The 17,974-nt window shown below is 53.1% G+C and overlaps 1 protein-coding gene across 2 annotated transcripts; it reads left to right on the top strand.

Moving 5' to 3' along the window:
- The first annotated feature begins 1,667 nt into the window (after positions 1-1,667).
- Positions 1,668-16,142, top strand: PLIN1 (perilipin 1). Of its 2 annotated transcripts, none has more exons than XM_047796788.1 (9): positions 1,668-1,780; positions 2,400-2,458; positions 5,993-6,197; positions 7,986-8,068; positions 9,277-9,541; positions 9,873-10,045; positions 13,703-13,894; positions 14,297-14,542; positions 15,518-16,142. In XM_047796788.1, exons 2-9 carry the CDS (start codon positions 2,414-2,416, stop codon positions 15,857-15,859), a joined length of 1,551 nt encoding a protein of 516 aa, XP_047652744.1. In that variant the 5' UTR covers positions 1,668-1,780; positions 2,400-2,413; the 3' UTR covers positions 15,860-16,142. The 2 variants fall into 2 exon arrangements, with proteins under 2 accessions (XP_047652744.1, XP_047652743.1); XM_047796787.1 differs by having other exon boundaries at positions 1,668-1,828.
- The last annotated feature ends 1,832 nt before the right edge of the window (positions 16,143-17,974 follow it).

Genomic DNA, 17,974 nt, shown 5'->3' with positions numbered 1-17,974 from the left:
CTTACCTACATATTAGAAGTCAAGATAGTAAGAGGATTACCCTGGCAGGGTGGGCGGTTGTCACAATTGTAAGGGAACATAAAAGACGGTTCAGGTGCTGCTATTATCCACTGTAATTAAAGGCTTTTTTTTTTTTTTTTTTGTCTTTTTGCCGAATTTTCTAGGGCTGCTCCCAAGGCATATGGAGATTCCAAGGCTAGGAGTCTAATCAGAGCCATAGCCACCAGCCTATGCCAGAGCCACAGCAACGCAGGATCCGAGCCACGTCTGCAACCTACACCACAGCTCACAGCAACACCGGATCCTCGACCCACTGAGCAAAGCCAGGGATCTAACCCGAAACCTCATGGTTCCTAGTCCGATTCGTTAACCACTGCGCCACGATGGGAACTTCTAAAGGCCTTCTTAGACCAGCTGGAGGCCATGGTTTACACCACAGCCTTCCATTATCTTTGAAGCCAGGCATTAGAACTCAGGACACCTGCCTGATTAATTGCTAAGGATGAGTGGTGGCAGCTGGTTGTCTGGATGCTGATGATCAGTAACAGAATCTTGGTCAACATTGTCCCTTTTCCAAAACCTGATAAAAACCAGTTGGCTCTCCCACTGCATAGTCTGGGACATCTTAGACCAGGTAGAGTTCAATAAACAATCTTGAAATCTAGGATTTGGAGTTCCTGCTGTGGCGCAGCGAAAACGAATCCGTTTAGGTTGCGGGTTGCAGGTTCAATCTCTGGCCTCAATCAGTGGGTTAAGGATCTGGTGTTGCCATGAGCTATGGTGTAGGTCACAGACGCGGCTGGGATCTGGCATTGCTGTGGCTGTGGCATAGGCTGGCAGCTATAGCTCCGATTAGACCCCTAGCCTGGGAACCTCCATATGCCACAGGTGTGGCCCTGAAAATCAAAAGATGAAAAAGAAAAGAAAAAAGAAATCTAGGATTTACGGAGATGAAGTTGCTTCCTCAAAAGCTAGACTATCAAGGAGTCCACCTCAGCTCTGTTTCTCTTCTTCACTGAGAGAAATTTATCTTCATAATCAAAAGACTAGTAGGAGTTCCTGTCATGGCTCAGTGGTAATGAACCCGACTAGCAACATGAGGACACAGGTTCAATCCCTGGCCTTGCTCAGTGGGTTAAGAATCCCATGTTGCTGTGGCTATGGTGTATGTAGGCTGGCAGCTGTGGCTCCAATTGGACCCCTAGCCTGGGAACTTCCATATGCTGCGGGTGTGGCCCTAAAAAGACAAAAAAAAAAAAAAAGACTTGTACATTCAAGAGAACTCTGTTCCTGTGTGGGTTTAAATCTTACTATTCAAACTTCATTCCCGAAAGTGAAAAATAAACATGATGGAAATGGGTTGAAAACAATTCCACAGGACCCCTCTGCGGAAAAGGAGCCAAAGATGATAAAACTTTAGAGCTTATGAGTTTAATGACACATATCTCAACATCTTTCTGGAAACAGCTTTTTGAGAACTAAGGGCCAGAAATAAGTTACAGAACAGATATTTCACAGCTCTGGAATACTAACTCCTCTGAGTCTGGTTCTTTCAGCTCTGCGATCTACCCCCTAGTTGGCTAAACCTCCTTAAAGAAGTTAGGATGTGCCCAGGGGACACTGGGTCAAATAACCATAGCAACCAGCTGATCCAGCTTTCTCTTCCTCTCTGCCCTCCTCTAGCTGGGAGGTGTTAGGAGCTTTGCTCAAGGCTCCCCAGAGCAACGGGGTTGCTTCTGCCGGACGAGACGCTCTGCAGCCTGGGCTCTGTGGGACTGAGGTGGCATTAGCTGGAGCGAGCGTGGGGGTCCTGGGACAACCTTACTGGGTTTGTTTTCGAGCACCAAAGAAGTTGAGGGTTAGGGTCTTCTGGGAATTTTACTGAGCATGAAGAGGCCTGCAGGGAAACCAATGGCAGAGAGATTATTCAGGGTGAATGACCAAGGGTGTGGAATTCCGGGGCCACCAGCTTTTCCAGAACACAGCTGAAATGGCTGGTTTTAAGAACAACTGCTTTCTCATCTGGTCGAGCATAGAGGGAACGACTGGTAGATAGTCTTGCTTAAAAAGAAGGAATTAATGAAGAACTTTTTTATTAAAATAAAAAAAAAAGACTAAACCTGAAACTCATTCTTGAGTCTCTTTTGGGCAGTCATCTGAGAGCCCCTAAATTTCATCTTAAGGCCTCTTCTCTCTTAACGCTACTTTCATTTTTTATTTCTTACCCTGAATCTTTATAAGAAACATCAGTCTTGACAAGAAGGCTGCGGAGTAGCTCATCAGACTCCAGGCAACGGCCACTTGTCTGTTCAGGGAACTGGTGGTGAGAGGTAGGGGGCCGAGCCTGTGGATCTCAGGCAGGGGACTTGCTCATGGACCTGGACCCCTGTGCTTTGCAGCTTGAAGAACTACGATGGCAGTCAACAAGGGCCTGACTTTGCTGGATGGAGACCTCCCTGTAAGTAACAGGCTTCTCTGAGGCCATGCACAACTGATGGGGGAAGGAAGTGCTGGGAGGAGAGGTTCCGGGGCCTCAGCGCAAGATGGGTGTAGATTATATTCTTAATTCATTGACCATTATGTCTGAGTTATTCTTGCCCTCACTCCTTCTTGCGGAAGGCTATTAGAGGATCTGCAGGAGTGAAATGCCTATTGAAAATGAACCACCTTGGCCAAAAAGAATGGAAAACGGCTGGGAGGGAAAGGAGAGGAGGGGAAGCTCTAGGTTCTGACCCCGGACGCAGAAGCCCATGTTTTGTCCACCTGGGTGAAATGTACGTTCAGGACCAAGCCACTGTGCTCTGTGACTCCAGAGGTGGCGTGCACGGTGCAGGCTATGTCCGTGGCACCTCTCAGGGTTACACAGTGCACACTGTGAAGGTGGGAGGAGGTCGGAGGGGCAGTGTGTCTGGCCTTGTGCCTTTAGCCTCATTTTCACTGTGACTCAAAGTGGTTTAACACGTTTAGGTGGACCCAGTGCCTCCTGGCAAGGCCCCTCTGATTTGGTCCAGTTCAAACAGTGAAACTTTGAAAAAGTCTTGAACCCAGATAATAGGCATTTTGTCCCAAGTTAGGCTTTAACTCACCTTTGCATGAGGAATCGCCACATTATGTTTCGTATTCATTCGTAGAACATAGGCGTAAAATGGTCAAGGGCATGGTTAAGCCATCCTAACAGGTGGTAGTTGGTTCCCTTCCCAGGGTCTCCCTCGCTCCTCCGCTTTGCCGAAAACAACCCCGGAAGGCTCTGCCCAAAATGTAAAAGAAAATGTTTTCTTACTTCCAGTCCTAATCATTTTCTAGTTCCAATTTCAAACTCACATGTGAGACCAGAAGCTAAAATAGAATAGCCTGCTCTCTACTGTACATGCCAGCCTCCCTGATGTGTCTTCTGACACAGCCTCTTACAAACAGAAGAAGCTAGGTCCTCCCCTCCAGAGCTGAACCACGCAAGAGTATGTGTTCAAAGCTGCAGAGAGCTCGCACTTCTGATCTGACCTGAGATGTTCATGTGGAGATTCTTAACATTTCTAGAAATAGGCGGAAAAATAGAATGCCCTTCACTAGCCCTGGCAATGTAATCCATGGACAGTTCTGTCCCATCCTCACTCTATTCTCCAAGCTCGTGTTATTGTGAAACAAATTCCACATATGCCATCTCAGGCCTGAGTTAGAATCCTGGCTCTTCCACTTAACTAGCTGTGTGATCTTGGATAAGTCATTTCACATCTCCAAGCCTTTGCCTCCCCGCTGGCAAAGTGGTGGCGAGAATGCTGACCTCAGGGAGTTGCAGTTAAAATTAAATAAAGTCATGTCACCAAAACACCCCGATAAGTGCCTGGAGCACAATGACCCTGAGTAAATATTGTCTCCCTCTCCAAGAGACTAGAATTCACATTTTTTTCCTAACCCAAAGACCAATGTTTTTTCACTAAGCTTCCCAGGTGATCTGAAGTTTAAGTATGTGGCTGCTGCCAAAGTTAGAACACATTGATAAGAGCACAGCACCCCAATAAGGCAAATGATGGTTTCAGTGTACCCCACACTCAGACCACACCTGGACTCTCTCTTCAGGTCTGAGTTTATATATATATATGTATTTTTTTTAATGTCTTTTTGCCATTTCTTGGGCCGCTCCTGAGGCATATGGAGGTTCCCAGGCTAGGGGTCGAATCAGAGCTGTACCCCCCGGCCTACGCCAGAGCCACAGCAACGCGGGATCCGAGCCGCGTCTGCAGCCTACACCACAGCTCACAGCAACGCCGGATCCTCGACCCACTGAGCAAGGGCAGGGACCGAACCCGCAACCTCATGGTTCCTAGTCGGATTCGTTAACCACTGCGCCACGATGGGAACTCCCTTGAGTTTATATTTTTAAGAAAGGCAATGCCACACTGCAGTGGGTATAGAGGCGGAATCAGCAGATCCGGGTGCTGAGCCGTTTGTAAGCTGAGCTAGGAACTAGAGCGGTTTAGGCTGGAGGTAGGACCGCTCAAGGGAGAAATACTTGTCTTAAGTGTGTGAAAGGCCAGCCCATGGGTGATGAAATAGCTTCGTGTTGTTTCACAGGGTAAAAGGTGGAACAGTGGGCGGAGGTGGATTTCAGCTCAGCAACACCATCCAACAAGGGGCATAGGCCGCTCTGTGAAGAGTGAGCTCCATCCAAGTAGATGACCAAGTACAAGCCTCCCAGAGGGACTGTGGGAGGCACCCTTGCCACAGAGGCCCCTGGAAGGCCTGAGAGTCCCTGATTCTGTGCACTTGGGCAGATTTGAACTTACTCCTTAGGTATAGCCCCGACGGTGACTCACTTATTCAACTCACATGTGCAGGCTTGAGGTCAGGCCCTGGAGGTACAGTGACAGCAGTCTCCTGGGAGAGAGAGAAGTACACACATGACCAAGACGAGTATAGCACCCTGGCATGAGCCTGGAGACAACCCGGGGGGGAGGAAGAGGTGGCCTCTGATGTGATAGGAGAGGCAGGAAGCTTCCCAGAAAAAGTGATGCTCAAATTCTGTCTTTGGGGGAGTTTCCATCGTGGTGCAGTGGTTAACAAACCCGACTAGGAACCATGAGGTTGCGGGTTCGGTCCCTGCCCTTGCTCAGTGGGTTAACGATCCGGCGTTGCCGTGAGCTATGGTGTAGGTTGCAGATGCGGCTCGGATCCCACGTTGCTGTGGCTCTGGCGTAGGCTGGTGGCTGCAGCTCCAATTGGACCCCTAGCCTGGGAACCTCCATATGCCGCAGGAGCGGCCCAAAGAAATAGCAAAAAGACAAAAAAAAAAAAATTCTGTCTTTGAAGGAGTGGACTTTGGCCAGACAGAAAGGACTGTAGGAGGGAAGGGGAGCTCCCTAGGTGGTGGGACCAGGATACACAGGCAGGGAGGTGGTATCCCAGAGGGACCAGAAAAACGTTCAGATAAAGCTACCCATCCAAGGTGGACTAAAACTCCAGAGGGGGGGAGTTCCCGTTGTGGTGCAGCAAAAACAAATCCAAGTAGTATCTTTGAGGATGCAGGTTCAATCCCTGGCCTCGCTCAATAGGTTAAAGATCTGGTGTTGCTGTGAGTTGCGGTGTTGGTCGCAGACACGGCTTGGATCCCAAGTTGCTGTGGCTGTGGTGTAGGCTGGGGGCTACAGCTCCGATTTGACCCCTAGCCTGGGAACCTCCATATACCAGGGTGGGGCCCCCCCCAAAGCCAAACAAACCGAAAAACTCCAGATGACACACGTGCCCTCTGCTGTTAAGCTTAAGTGGGGTGGCTGCAAGATGGGGTGGCATTTGGCTCGACCCCTGTGGGACAGAGGTTGCCTTAGTAGCTCTCCAGAGCCAAGGTTGTGACCAGGAGAGCATGGCAGCCTGGTTCTTGTTTTTCCTGTGGGGCATCCAGAGACCTCCCTAGTCTGGGTTCCTTGGACCCAGGCCAGTCCTGATGGGCTCTGTGGCCCTGGGGCCGCCTGCCCTCAGTGCTGCATTCCTTCCGTGCCAGGAGCAGGAGAACGTGCTGCAGCGGGTCCTGCAGCTACCGGTGGTGAGCGGCACCTGTGAGTGCTTCCAGAAGACCTACACCAGCACCAAGGAAGCGCACCCCCTGGTGGCGTCTGTATGCAATGCTTATGAGAAGGGCATCCAAAGCGCTGGCAGCCTGGCCGCCTGGAGCATGGAGCCAGTGGTCCGCAGGCTGTCCACCCAGTGTGAGTCCTCCAGGCACCTGGAGGCTGCTTGCTCGTTCACTGCCTGCCAGCCTTTTTTCCCTCCATCCATCAGTCTGTCTGATAGCTTGTATGTCTGTCTGCCAGTATGTCTGTCAGTATGTCTGACTGCCTGCCTGCCTAACTCCCTGTATTCCATTATATAATCTTTTCATCTATATAGATACATGATATGCACATGTAGCTATAGATCATGGGTCTCTTCTCATCTCTAGATGCCTCATCAATATCCCCACTGGTATTTTCCTAGGATGACAATAATGGGCCAAAGGACTGACCGGAGAAGGGAAGGGCAGAGCTACATGGGCAGTGGTGGGAGTGGGGCCCATGCCAGACCAAACACCCACCTTAGCTCCAAATCCAGCAGCAGTAGCAGGAGTTAGCAGAGCCTGGTACAGAGGCAGAGGCAGCAGGCACTGGGCTGGCCTGGCAGGGCTGGGGGGAGTGGGGGCGGAGCAGGAGAAGCCAGAGAGCTACCAGTCAGGGCCCTGGAGGTGGAGGACAGTTGCCCTGCAGGCCTCACCAGACCTGCCCCTGTTGAAATTGTTCTGCCTCATTTGAAAATACAGTCTCCAAGGCACAGCCCTTGACAGGGCGGAGGGAAACTCCAGAGGTCTAGGACCTTCCATCATCCTCTTTAAGGAGTTATGCATATCTGAAGATTCAGCACGGCAAACAGGAGAGGGTAGATATAAAGGAGACCCAAGCCTGGCCAGACTCCCGGCCTGTAAGTGCCTGAAATCATTGCTCTGGGTCTCATTTTGCTCAGTCAGAAGCTGGCCAAATTGACTGGGCTTTCTGCTGCTTGAGAATTTTGTGAAGAAACCTAAGATACCTGGAGAAAGAATGCATGAAAGAGAATATATAGGGATCCTTTAAAACTATGATGTCCAGGGTCATGACCACAGAGGTCCTGCCCTTGGCAGTCCCTGGGCAGTATCCCAGGACATTTGCACCTGCTGGCACTTGCCCCTTTCTTTTCCGTATGAACCTCTGCCACTGTCGAGAGCTCAAAAGGAAGGGCCGTGAGGGAGTTCCCTTTGTGGCTCAGCAGTAACGAACTCTGCTAGTATCCATGAGGACTCAGGTTCCATCCTTGGCCTTGCTCAGTGGTTGAGGATCCGGCGTTGCCGTGAGCTGTGGTGTAGGTCACAGACACACCTCGGATCCTGCATGGCTGTGGCTGTGGTGTAGGCCGGCAGCTGCAGCTCCAACTGAACCCCTAGCCTGGTATCCTCCATATGCCGCAGATGCGGCCCTGAAAAAGCAAAAAAAGAAAGCGGGGGGAAGGGCCATGAACCATCTGGAGCTCTAGGACAGCAGTACAAGGTCTGCTCCCACCAAGGCTGCCCCTCCCCACGCACACTTGTCTCCACGCTCAGGTACACCCAGCCCTCACCCAGAGAGGGCTCAGGGGAGGAGAGAGGAGAGAGCCAGTATTTGTTGGTGATGCACATAGCTTCTGTCACTTTCTCATTTTACAAATGAGGAAACTGAGGCTCAGCCAAGTGTTGACTTGCCTGAAGCCACACTGCTTTGCATGCCAATCTGTATGACTGTAGAGTTCCTGCTGGGGGGAAGGCACTGCTCTGGTCCCAGGATGTCACGGTGGGTGGGGTTCAGGGCAGCAGAGGGCCTCCAGTTCCCAGACCCTTGGAGGGAACAGGGCTGGGGGTTGGAGAACTTCAAGGGGCCTTCCTTGGCACAGAGGCCCTGCTGGGTTCTCGCAGGACGGGCAGAGCTCAGTCCCCCATGGCCTTTCACTTCCAGTCACAGCTGCCAATGAGCTGGCCTGCCGAGGCCTGGACCACCTGGAAGAAAAGATACCGGCCCTCCAGTATCCTCCTGAAAAGGTGAGCCCCCAGCGCCTTCTCTAATGCTCTCCATATTTTGATGTCTGCCTCTCAGGGGAGGAGAGGGCACCAGCCGATGATCGATGATCGACTGAGAGGCTTTCGCTTCCATGGCAAACGCCTCCAGGGCTGGTGGCAGCTGCTTGCTCCTGAGACCGCACAGCAGGCTTCTTCCTCTCCCTGTGGGGCCAAATGAAGGCAGGCTTTCTGAAACCAGCACGCATAGCCCAGAGGCAAACTCCAACAGGAGCTTGGATGGAGTGGGGCCCACTGCTCCCGATCCCTTTCTACGGGTGCCCCTTGGACCTATGCTGGACCATTTGGTGGCTGCATCACCTAAGGTCACGGGTCCCACTCATCAGATCCCAGGATCACAGTCCCATGTCTTCAAGACTTTATGGACCATGAAAGTGAAAAATCACTTCATCCGGATCCATATTCGCTGGGTATTTGCCTTGGTAGGAGCCATGCCAGGTACTTTGTGGGCAGAAGCTTTAGTCTCAGAGCTCATCCATCTCACTAACAAATTTCCACTCTTCTCACATTTACTGAGCCCTACTCTCTGCCAGGGGTCATGATGTGTAATTCACAGGACCCCTCATTTACTCCTCTTATCTGGGATGGGGGCGGGTGACCCCATCTTAGAGATGAGGAATCTAGACGTCCCCCTGACCACACATCTGTAAGTGAAGGTCATGGGGGAGCAGGTCTGTTTGGCTGTGAGGTCTGTGCTCTTCATTTATTTTTCCAGATGAAGGGCAACTGACCTTTGTCTCAAAGGAGTCCCCAAGCTAAGTGGAGAGAAAGGTATTTCAGTGCAGAACTTATAGAGAGTTCCCGTCATGGCTCAGTGGTTAATGAACCTGACTAGCATCCATGAGGACGCGGGTTCGATCCCTGGCCTTGCTCAGTGGGTTAAGGATCCAGCATTTCTGTGAGCTGTGGTGTAGGTCACAGACGTGGCTCTGATCCCCACATTGCTGTGGCTGTGGTGTAGGCCGGCGGCTACACCTCCGATACAACCCCTAGCCTGGGAACCTCCATATGCTGCGGGTGCGGCCCTACAAAAAGGCAAAAAAAATAAAATAAAATTCAGCTTAAGGTGCCTGAATATCAGTGCCAGCCCCTTGGGCTTGACATGAGGCTTTCCTGAAGCTGGGCTCGGGGCCTGCCAGATCTGCACGCCTGACTCCCTCCCCACTCCCCAGATCGCCTCTGAGCTGAAGGACACCATCTCCACCCGCCTCCGCAGCGCCAGGAACAGCATCAGCGTGCCCGTCACCAGCACTGCGGACAAAGTCCTCGGTGCTGCTCTAGCTGGCTGCGAGCTCGCTTGGGGGATGGCCAAAGACACTGCTGAATATGCCGCCAACACCCGAGCCGGCCGACTGGCCTCTGGGGGTGCCGACTTGGCCTTGGGGGGTGTTGAGAAGGTGGTAGAGCTCCTCCTCCCTCCAGCCAAGGAAGAGTCAGGTATCAGGATCTGGCAGATGCACCCTGGGGAGTGAGTGGGCCCCCCATGCTGCCTGGGAATTACCAAGAGGCCGCCAGGGCTCCTCTAGCCATTGCTGGAACAGAGGGGGCCTGGAGCCCAGCAAGGTTTTCAGATGGATCCACCCTCACCGACCCCACTGCCCCCCCGCCCAACTCCATCCCTAAGTGGAGATAGTGAATTGCCTGCATCACCCGGGAGCTGATGGTGGGAGCCAGGATGACCACTTTCCAACCCGAGACACAGCCCAGCTTGCCCAGCCCTCTCTGATATGCTCTCCTTCCCTCCCCCCACCCCCAAATCCCTACCTAGCCTCCGCTCCAGGACACCAGCATGGCCAGAAGCCTCCCAAGGCCAAGCCGAGCCTCGTGAGCAGGGTTGGAACCCTGGCCAGCACCATCTCTCAACACACCTTCCAGGCCACGTCTCGCGCGCTGAAACAGGGCCACGCCCTGGCCATGTGGATCCCTGGTGTGGCACCCCTGGTGAGTGTCTGCCCTGAGCTCTGACTGACGCGCAGCATGGGAATCCTAAGGCCTCCTGGGCCCATCCATCCTCCACCCCACTTCGCCTTCTGTCCTGGGAACAGCCTGTCTTCCAGCTGGGATTGGGACTTTAGGTTTAAGAACAAGAGGCCTTAAGAGAGGCAGAAGGTGGGAGTTCCCTTGTGGCGCACGGGGGGTTAAGCATCCCGAGTTGGGAGTTCCCGTCATGCTCAGTGGTTAACGAAATTGACTAGCATCCATGAGGACGCAGGTTCGATCCCTGGCCTCACTCATTGGTCTAAGGATCCAGCGTTGCTGTGGTTGTGGTATAGGCCAGGGGCTACAGCTCCGATTCGACCCCTAGCCTGGGAACCTCCATAGACCATAGGTGTGTCCCTAAAAAGCAAAGAAAGAAAGAAAGAAGAAAAGAGTCCCACGTTGTCACTGCTGTGGCTCAGGTTCAATCCCTGGCCTGGGAACTTCCAAATGCCATGAGTGTGGGCACTCCCGCCACCAAAAAAAAAAAAAAAAGTAGAGGGGAGGTAGGCTAGTCCTCTAGGATGCCAGGGGAGAAAAGGGACAGGACTTGAGCCAAGGGCAGGCCTGGTTGTTAGGGGGTCCTGCCTCTCCTTCTCTTCTGTCGCTGTCATTCTCCCTCTGAGTCCTACCCTCATCCCAGCCTTCATCCTCCCAAGTGGCCCTCCCACCCCCGCCCCCGTGAGGAAACCTGCAGGTACTAGGGAGTGTCACCTGTAAATAAGCAAGGCACAAAACCCCTTCTGTTGGGAAGAGAGCCCTAGCTGTCTGTGTCCTGCCTACCCCCAGGGTCCTGGGCCCTTCTAGAGGCTTCTAATTTGCATCCCACTGCACCCACGCAAAGCTTCCTTTTCTAAGCCCAGATAGGGCTTACTCCCCACTACACCCTACCCCCACCTCTCTCTGGATTTTAGCAGAGATAGTCTGGAATTTTTTTTTCTTTTTAGGGCCGCACCCGCAGCATATGGAGGTTCCCAGGCTAGGGGTCGAATCAAAGTTGCAGCCACCGCCCTACACCACAGCCACAGCAACACAGGATCCAAGCTGCGTTTGCAACCTGCACCACAGCTCACGGCAATGCTGGATCCTTAATCCACTGAGGCCAGGGATCGAACCTACATCCTTAGGAGCACTATGTCAGGTTCTTAACCCACTGAGCCACAACAGGAACTCTGCCTGAATTTTTTTTTTTTTCCATAGGAACATTAGTGAGAAACTAAGGTGAAAAGAAAAAAGTAAAACAGCATTAAACAACAAAGGTCAGCAAATAAGATAACCACTTTTTGGCCATCATGAGGGTGTTAGTTTTTTTCTTTTTTCTTTTTTGGCCACCCCACAGCACATGGAGCTCCCAGTCCAGGGATCAGGTTACCTATGCCGTAGCAACACTAGATCCTGTAACCCACTGTGCCAGGCTGGGGATCGAACCTGCATCTTGATGCTGCAGAGACACCACTGATCCCATTGTACCACAGCGGGAATTCCAAAGGGTTGTAGTTTTTGTTTTTGTTTTTTGTTTTTAGGGCTGCACTTGCGGCATATGGAGGTTCCCAGGCTAGGGGTCCGTTCAGAGCTGTAGCTGCTGGCCTACACCACAGCCATAGCACCTCGGGATCTGAGCCGCATCTGCAACCTACTCCAGAGCTCATGGCAATGCCAGATCCTTAACCCATTGAGCGAGGCCAGGGATGGAACCCTCGTCCTCATGGATGCTAGTCAGGTTCGTTAACCCCTGAGCCATGATGGGAACTCCAAACAGTGGTAGTTTTAAAAGCATCATCAGGCCTGGCTCCATCACTCAAACAAATCTTTGCTGAGAACCTACTGTGTGTCAGGTTTGGTACCTCCAATAGCAATACAAGAGTAGTGCTCTACTCTGTTGCCTGCACTGGGCAGTCACTTCCCCCTGGGAGTTCAAGTAACTCCTGGGCCCCAGCCCAGCCCCTAGTGGGGGGGGGGGAGAAATGCTGTATGGCACAACCTCAGACATCACCGTTCACATAGAAAATAACGGTGTCCTGGGAGTTCCCTTGTGGCACTGCGGAAACGAATCCAACTAGTAACCACGAGGTTATAAATTCAATCCCTGGCCTCGCTCAGTGGGATCCACCGTTGCCGTGAGCTATGGCGTAGATCACAGACAGCTCAGATCTTGCGTTGCTGTGGCTGTGGCGTTGGCCAGCAGCTGCAGCTCTGATTCAACCCCTAGCCTGGGAACCTCTATAGACCAAGGATGAGGCCCTAAAAAGCAAAAAAAAAAAAAAAAAAAAAAAAGAAAGAAAGAAAGAAAAAGAAAAGAAAAGAAGAGTGTCCCCTGAGGTTGTATAACAAGGAGACCCTCTTTGTGGGGCTCTCTAGGGGTTTGAAATGAGCCAAGCTATGCCTCAGTGGACACCAGCCCACCTGCCCAGGTCAGCTTCCTCCCATAGGAAACTCTGGCCCACTTGGTTTTTCACTCTCTAAATATCTGCCAGGTGCATCTACTAAAGCTAAACATGCATATCCCCTATGACTCAGCATTTCCTTCAACAGAAAGGAGAGTTTATCTCCCCCCAAAACATGTTGGAAATGTTCCTGTCAGCTTTACCTTTAGCCAAGAACTGAAAACAACAAAAATGTTCCTCAGTGGTAAAATGGGTAAATTGTAGTGTATTTTATGCAGTGGAATAGACACAGAAATGAAAAAGAAGGAACTACTCTGACACTTAGTAATAACATGGATGGGAGTTCCCACTGTGGCACAGTGGGTTAAGAATTTGCCTGCAGCAGGTCTTGTGGTCGTGGTGGAGGTGAGAGTTTGATCCCCAGCCTAACCCAGGGCAGTGGGTTAAAGGTTCTGGCGTTGTTGCAGCTGTAGTGTAGGTCACAGTTGTGGCTCATATTCAATCCCTGGCCTGGGAACTTCCATGTGCTGCAGGTGTGGCCATAAAATTAAACAAACAAATAAACATGGATGAATCTCATGACACTGAACACAAGCTATTCATGAAAGAAAACACATTGTGTGGGAGTTCCTTCGTGGCTCAGCAGTTAACGAACCTGACTAGGATCTATGAAGATGTGGGTTCCATCCCTGGCCTTGATCAGTGGGTTAAGGATCTGCCGTTGCCGCGGCTGTGGTGTCAGCCTGCAGCTGTAGCTCTGATTCCACCCTTAGCCTAGGGACTTCCATATGCCCCGGGTGCAGCCCTAGAAAGCAAAAAAAAAAAGAGAAAAAAAGAAAGAAAACACATTGTCTGAGTTCATAACACATTGAGTTCATTTACATGAAGTTCAAAAATGGGCAAAATCAGTGCATGGTGATAGAGAGTGACAGAGGCTAGAAAGCAGCCACCCTTGGGGGTTACTGACTGGATAAAGGGTCCAGGGAGTCTATTGGGGTGTTGAAAATGGCCTGTATCTCGATCTGTGGTAGTCCCAGAGGTGTGTGCTTCTTAATATTCCTGGAGCTGTACTCCAAGGCTGAGTGCGCTTCGGTGGGTGTAAGTTACCACACCATAAAAGGTGTGAAGGACAGTCTGCTGGGGCCAGGCCCTGGGGGAGAGGAGCTTTGCCTGCTGGGGCTGCCCAGCCTCTGGCAGGTGCTCTGAAGTCAGTGGCCTGCTGTCTTCCCACCCCCAGAGCAGCCTGGCCCAGTGGGGTGCTTCAGCGGCCATGCAGGTGGTGTCCCGGCGGCAGAGCGTGGTGCGGGTGCCCTGGCTGCACAACCTCGCGGCCACCCAGGAGGAGGATCACGATGACCAGACGGACACAGAGGGGGAGGAGATGGAGGAGGAGGAGGAACCAGAGACAGAGGAGAATAAGCTCAGTGAGGTAAGGGAGAAAGCGGAAGCTGAGTGGGGATGACGGAAACTGGGGATCCCACAGCCCACTGAGCAGCCGAGACAAGGTCTCTGCCTGCAGGCCCAGGGACATGGGTTCAGTGGCCCTTCACCTCACCCTGGAACACCCAGATAAGAAAGTCCCCTCAGCAGAGCTTCACAACAACCCCATAAAATAGGCAGGACAGAGCTTGTCATCCCCATTTTGCAGATGAAGAGACAGAGGTGCAGAAAGCAGAAGCGACCTGCCCAAGAGCCAGGCCGATAGTTTTTTTCAACTTGGTGACCACGTCCTTTCCCCTCTGGCCCTGGGGATAGTGAGGAGGGGAAGGCTCTGGTGTGTGTGTGTGGGGGGGGGTTCCTTTGGAGGCACTGACTTTGCTCTGGCCTCCAGGGAGCAGCCCTGCCTGGCCCGCAAGGCTTCCTGGGCAAAGCGGTGCACACCCTGCAGAGGGCGCTCCAGAGCACGATCTCCCTCGTGACTTGGGCACCTGCGACTGCGCTGGGCACCGCTGGGAGGATGCTGCACTTCACGCCGGCCAGCGCTGTCTCCTCGACCAAGGGGAGGGCCATGTCCTTGTCTGACGCCCTGAAGGGCGTTACTGACAACGTGGTGGACACGGTGGTGCACTACGTGCCGGTGAGTCCCCACCCTCCTTGCCCTAATCCCCTCTCCCCTGGAAAGGACGGGTAAAGCCGATTTGACAGAAGCGCCGGCAGCTGCGCTCCTTCCCCAGTCTCCTGGGGGTTCTCCGATCCTCAGTGCCCCAGAAACACCGCGACGTACTCTGGCCTTGACTGGGGGCCTTCACAGCCCCGAGAGCATAGAGACCCATGGCCCTGGCCTGAGACCTTTCCCCACATCCGCCCTTCCCACCTGCTGCTCACAGGGCGCCCACCATCAGTCTGGGATCCCCAGGGGCCCAGCCTTCACCCTTGGCCCAGCCTTCACCCTTCAGCTCCCAACTGAAGGGCCTGGCAGGTTTGCCCACTGCTCCCTGGGAAGAAGTTGGAGGGGGATTTCCAGGGCAACAGGAAAACTCCAAGGGTGCCAGGACTATCACTCTGGGAGTCCCTGAGTCCCTTCCCAGAGCAAGTTACAGGTCGTGCAGCCACTAGGAGGGCTGGTCTGGACAGGAAGCCCCTTCGAGCTGAGGGTTGGTGCTGCGGGGTCGGGGGGGAAATTGATTACTAAGTCACTCTTACCAAGAGGCATGACAGGGGTCTTGGCAGCCACCTCGGGCCTCGAACAGAGAAACGGCGAGGTGTTCGTGCCCGGAGGGGGGAAAGTGGGGGCCGTCCTTAGCCCACAACTCAGCCTAAGGAAGGGTCAGGAAAGCCGCTGACCTCCCACTGAGGGACGTCCAAGGGTGACCAGAGGGGTCCAGAAGCTTTAGAGGGTGGCTGCCTGCCTTGCCTTGGGGGTCTGGGCTGTGCACAAGGTCAGAGAGGGCAGGGGCTCAGCGGTGTCCTCGGCACCCCCCTTCCTCCTGCACCGCCGCCTGTGCCCTCCTGACGGCCGCTTCCGGGGCCCCGGCGCGGGTTGAGGGGCGGAGGTTGAGGGAGCAAGGACGAGGGCCAAGCCGGGGCCCTAACGGGGCTGCCGGGCCCTCAGCTCCCCAGGCTGTCGCTGATGGAGCCCGAGAGCGAGTTCCGGGACATCGACAACCCGCCGCCAGAGGCCGAGCGCCGGGAGGCGGAGCGCAGGGGGTCCGGGGCGCTGCCCGCCGCCCCGGAAGCCGCGCCGCGCCCCGCGCCGACCCGCGGCAGCCTGCGCAGCGCTCGGGGCCCTGGCGCCGAGGACCGGGGGGACACCGCTGCCGCGCTGCGCCCCGCCTTCCCGGCAGTGCCCCGCGAGAAGCCGGCGCGCAGGGTCAGCGACAGCTTCTTCCGGCCCAGCGTCATGGAGCCCATCCTGGGCCGCGCGCAGTACAACCAGCTGCGCAAGAAGAGCTGAGCTCGCCTCCCGCGCCCGGCCTGGCCCGGCCCGCGCGCCCCCCGCTCCCCCGAGGGCCAGGGCGCTGTCTCCAGCAAACCAGAAGAACCTGCGCGGCCAAGCAAGCGTCCCGAGCTTCGTTCCAAGGACGCTGCCAAGGCACACATCATCTTTTGAGCATGCTTTTGGGGCTTAGTTGTCAGAGCCCATTTTTGAGAAGCATCAGAGTAGCAGCCCGCTTTGATTCTATGCCTTGGTTTTTGTTTTGTTTTGTTTTTACCAAAAAATTAATTGCCTAGCTTGATCTCTCACTTATTTGACCAAACTTGTGGCCAAATGACATTTAACTGTTTCCAGTATTTACATCCATCTTCTGTAGACAAATATTTGCCACCAGCGAGGGACGTGTCACCACCCCGAGGGTTCAAGCGGGAGATCCTGACACATTTTTAAGCCCCGAATGCAGAGGTTCCTCTGAGTATCCAGGCTCGCAGCAGACCACTTTGAAGGGAACAGCGGTCAGGTGCAAAAGCTAAGGAGCGTTTATGTACATATTAGCGTCACTTTCTGAGTAACCGGCTGTCTTCCCGGGCTGAGTCGTGGCCTGTGCTCTATAGCGACACCTTCCTGCTCAACAGCCACATTTCCATTTGCAGCGTTATTTCCTTCCACCTGCACTTCCACCCTTCCAGCCGTCTTTTGAATGCTGCCTTCCTCCCCACCCCCCACCCCCCACCCCACCCCCCCCCCCGCCTGCATGCTGAGGGACAGTAGAAACCGTTCATTATATAGACCATATAGACATTAGATATGGGCTCTATGGCCACAGTTCATTCCCAGCCCTATTTTTGAAAATGTTAATATTTGGTAAGTGCCTTCATATTATGTAAAAATTCAGACATTGCAAAAGGGTGTGTGCCTTCCTCCTTGAGTTCTCTGGTTCCACTTTGCCAAAGCCCGTGGGGGTCCAGTCTCTCGAGTATCCTTCTGGTTACTGGCTGTGCATAGGCAAGCTTACCTATATACACCCTCTACTCTGTTTACACATGTGTGGGATGTTATACTCACTGCTTTTTTTTTTTTTCACTCAACAATACATCTTAGAAATCTTTTTGTATCAGTATCATAAATCCTCCTTGCTCTTTCTAATGGTCACGTAGTAGGTGCTTCATAATATAAATGTGCTGTATTTGATTACACTAGTTCCTTAGTCATGAACTCTTAGGTTGTTTCCCAATTTTTTGCTCCTGCAAACAGTGCTGCAATAAATGTCTCTATACAAAATGTTTCATGTAGATATGTGCATATGTCTATAGGAAACATTTGTAACTTGGAACCATGACATGCCAAGTGAAAGAGTATGTTCATTTCAAATATTGGCAAATAATGCCAAGTGGCCCTCCAAAACAAACTCCATTTTTCTTGTTATTGGCATTTGCAGCTGCACAGATAATTCTGACACTTCTGTCAGTCCTTTTAGACATGTGTATATACACACTCTCTCCTATAGGGCCCCCTCAGATCCATGAGCACCCTCTTGGCCCCCACTCTGTGAGTCCAGCCCCCTCTCACTGACGCTGGGCCCAGGCAGATCTTTGATGTAATGAGTTCTTGGCCTTGCTCCATGATTTTGGACTCTGAGGATGCCCAGAATGGGAAAAGGGGCCTGCTGATGGACTTATACATGTGGGCATGGTTGGGACCTTGAACTAGCTTTGGGAACCCCTCCCCACTCTCCCCTCACAATCCCCACCACACTCAGCAGTTCCCTGGGGAGGGGGTGTGGATCTGGCAAGAGGGGCCCTTGGAAGTTGATATGACATGGCTAAGAAGACAGAGCCCAGCCTAGCTGCTGCTGGAGAACTGGCCTCAGGCCTGGGTGTGTAGAGAGAAACATGCAGCTGGCCTGTCCTTGCTGCCTTCTTCCTGGGGCTCCGGAAACCTCACTCCTGACTGTCCACCCCTCCGTAGTCCAGGGGCCCTTCCTGCCCCGGCGGAGCAACCCAGGAGGGCTGTAGAAGTCAACACACCCGCTGGTCAGACCCAGACCCCTCCCCATGCCCTGGACCTCAACCAGGGTGCTAGGAACCAGTGTACGGCACAGCACAAGCCAGGAAGCAAATAGTTTGTCATAAA

Source organism: Phacochoerus africanus, chromosome 9 (assembly GCF_016906955.1).
Source record: "Phacochoerus africanus isolate WHEZ1 chromosome 9, ROS_Pafr_v1, whole genome shotgun sequence".
NCBI classification, from domain to species: domain Eukaryota; kingdom Metazoa; phylum Chordata; class Mammalia; order Artiodactyla; family Suidae; genus Phacochoerus; species Phacochoerus africanus.
The sequence above is the reverse complement of the archived record's forward strand: the minus strand, read 5'-3'. Positions and strand labels throughout refer to the sequence as shown.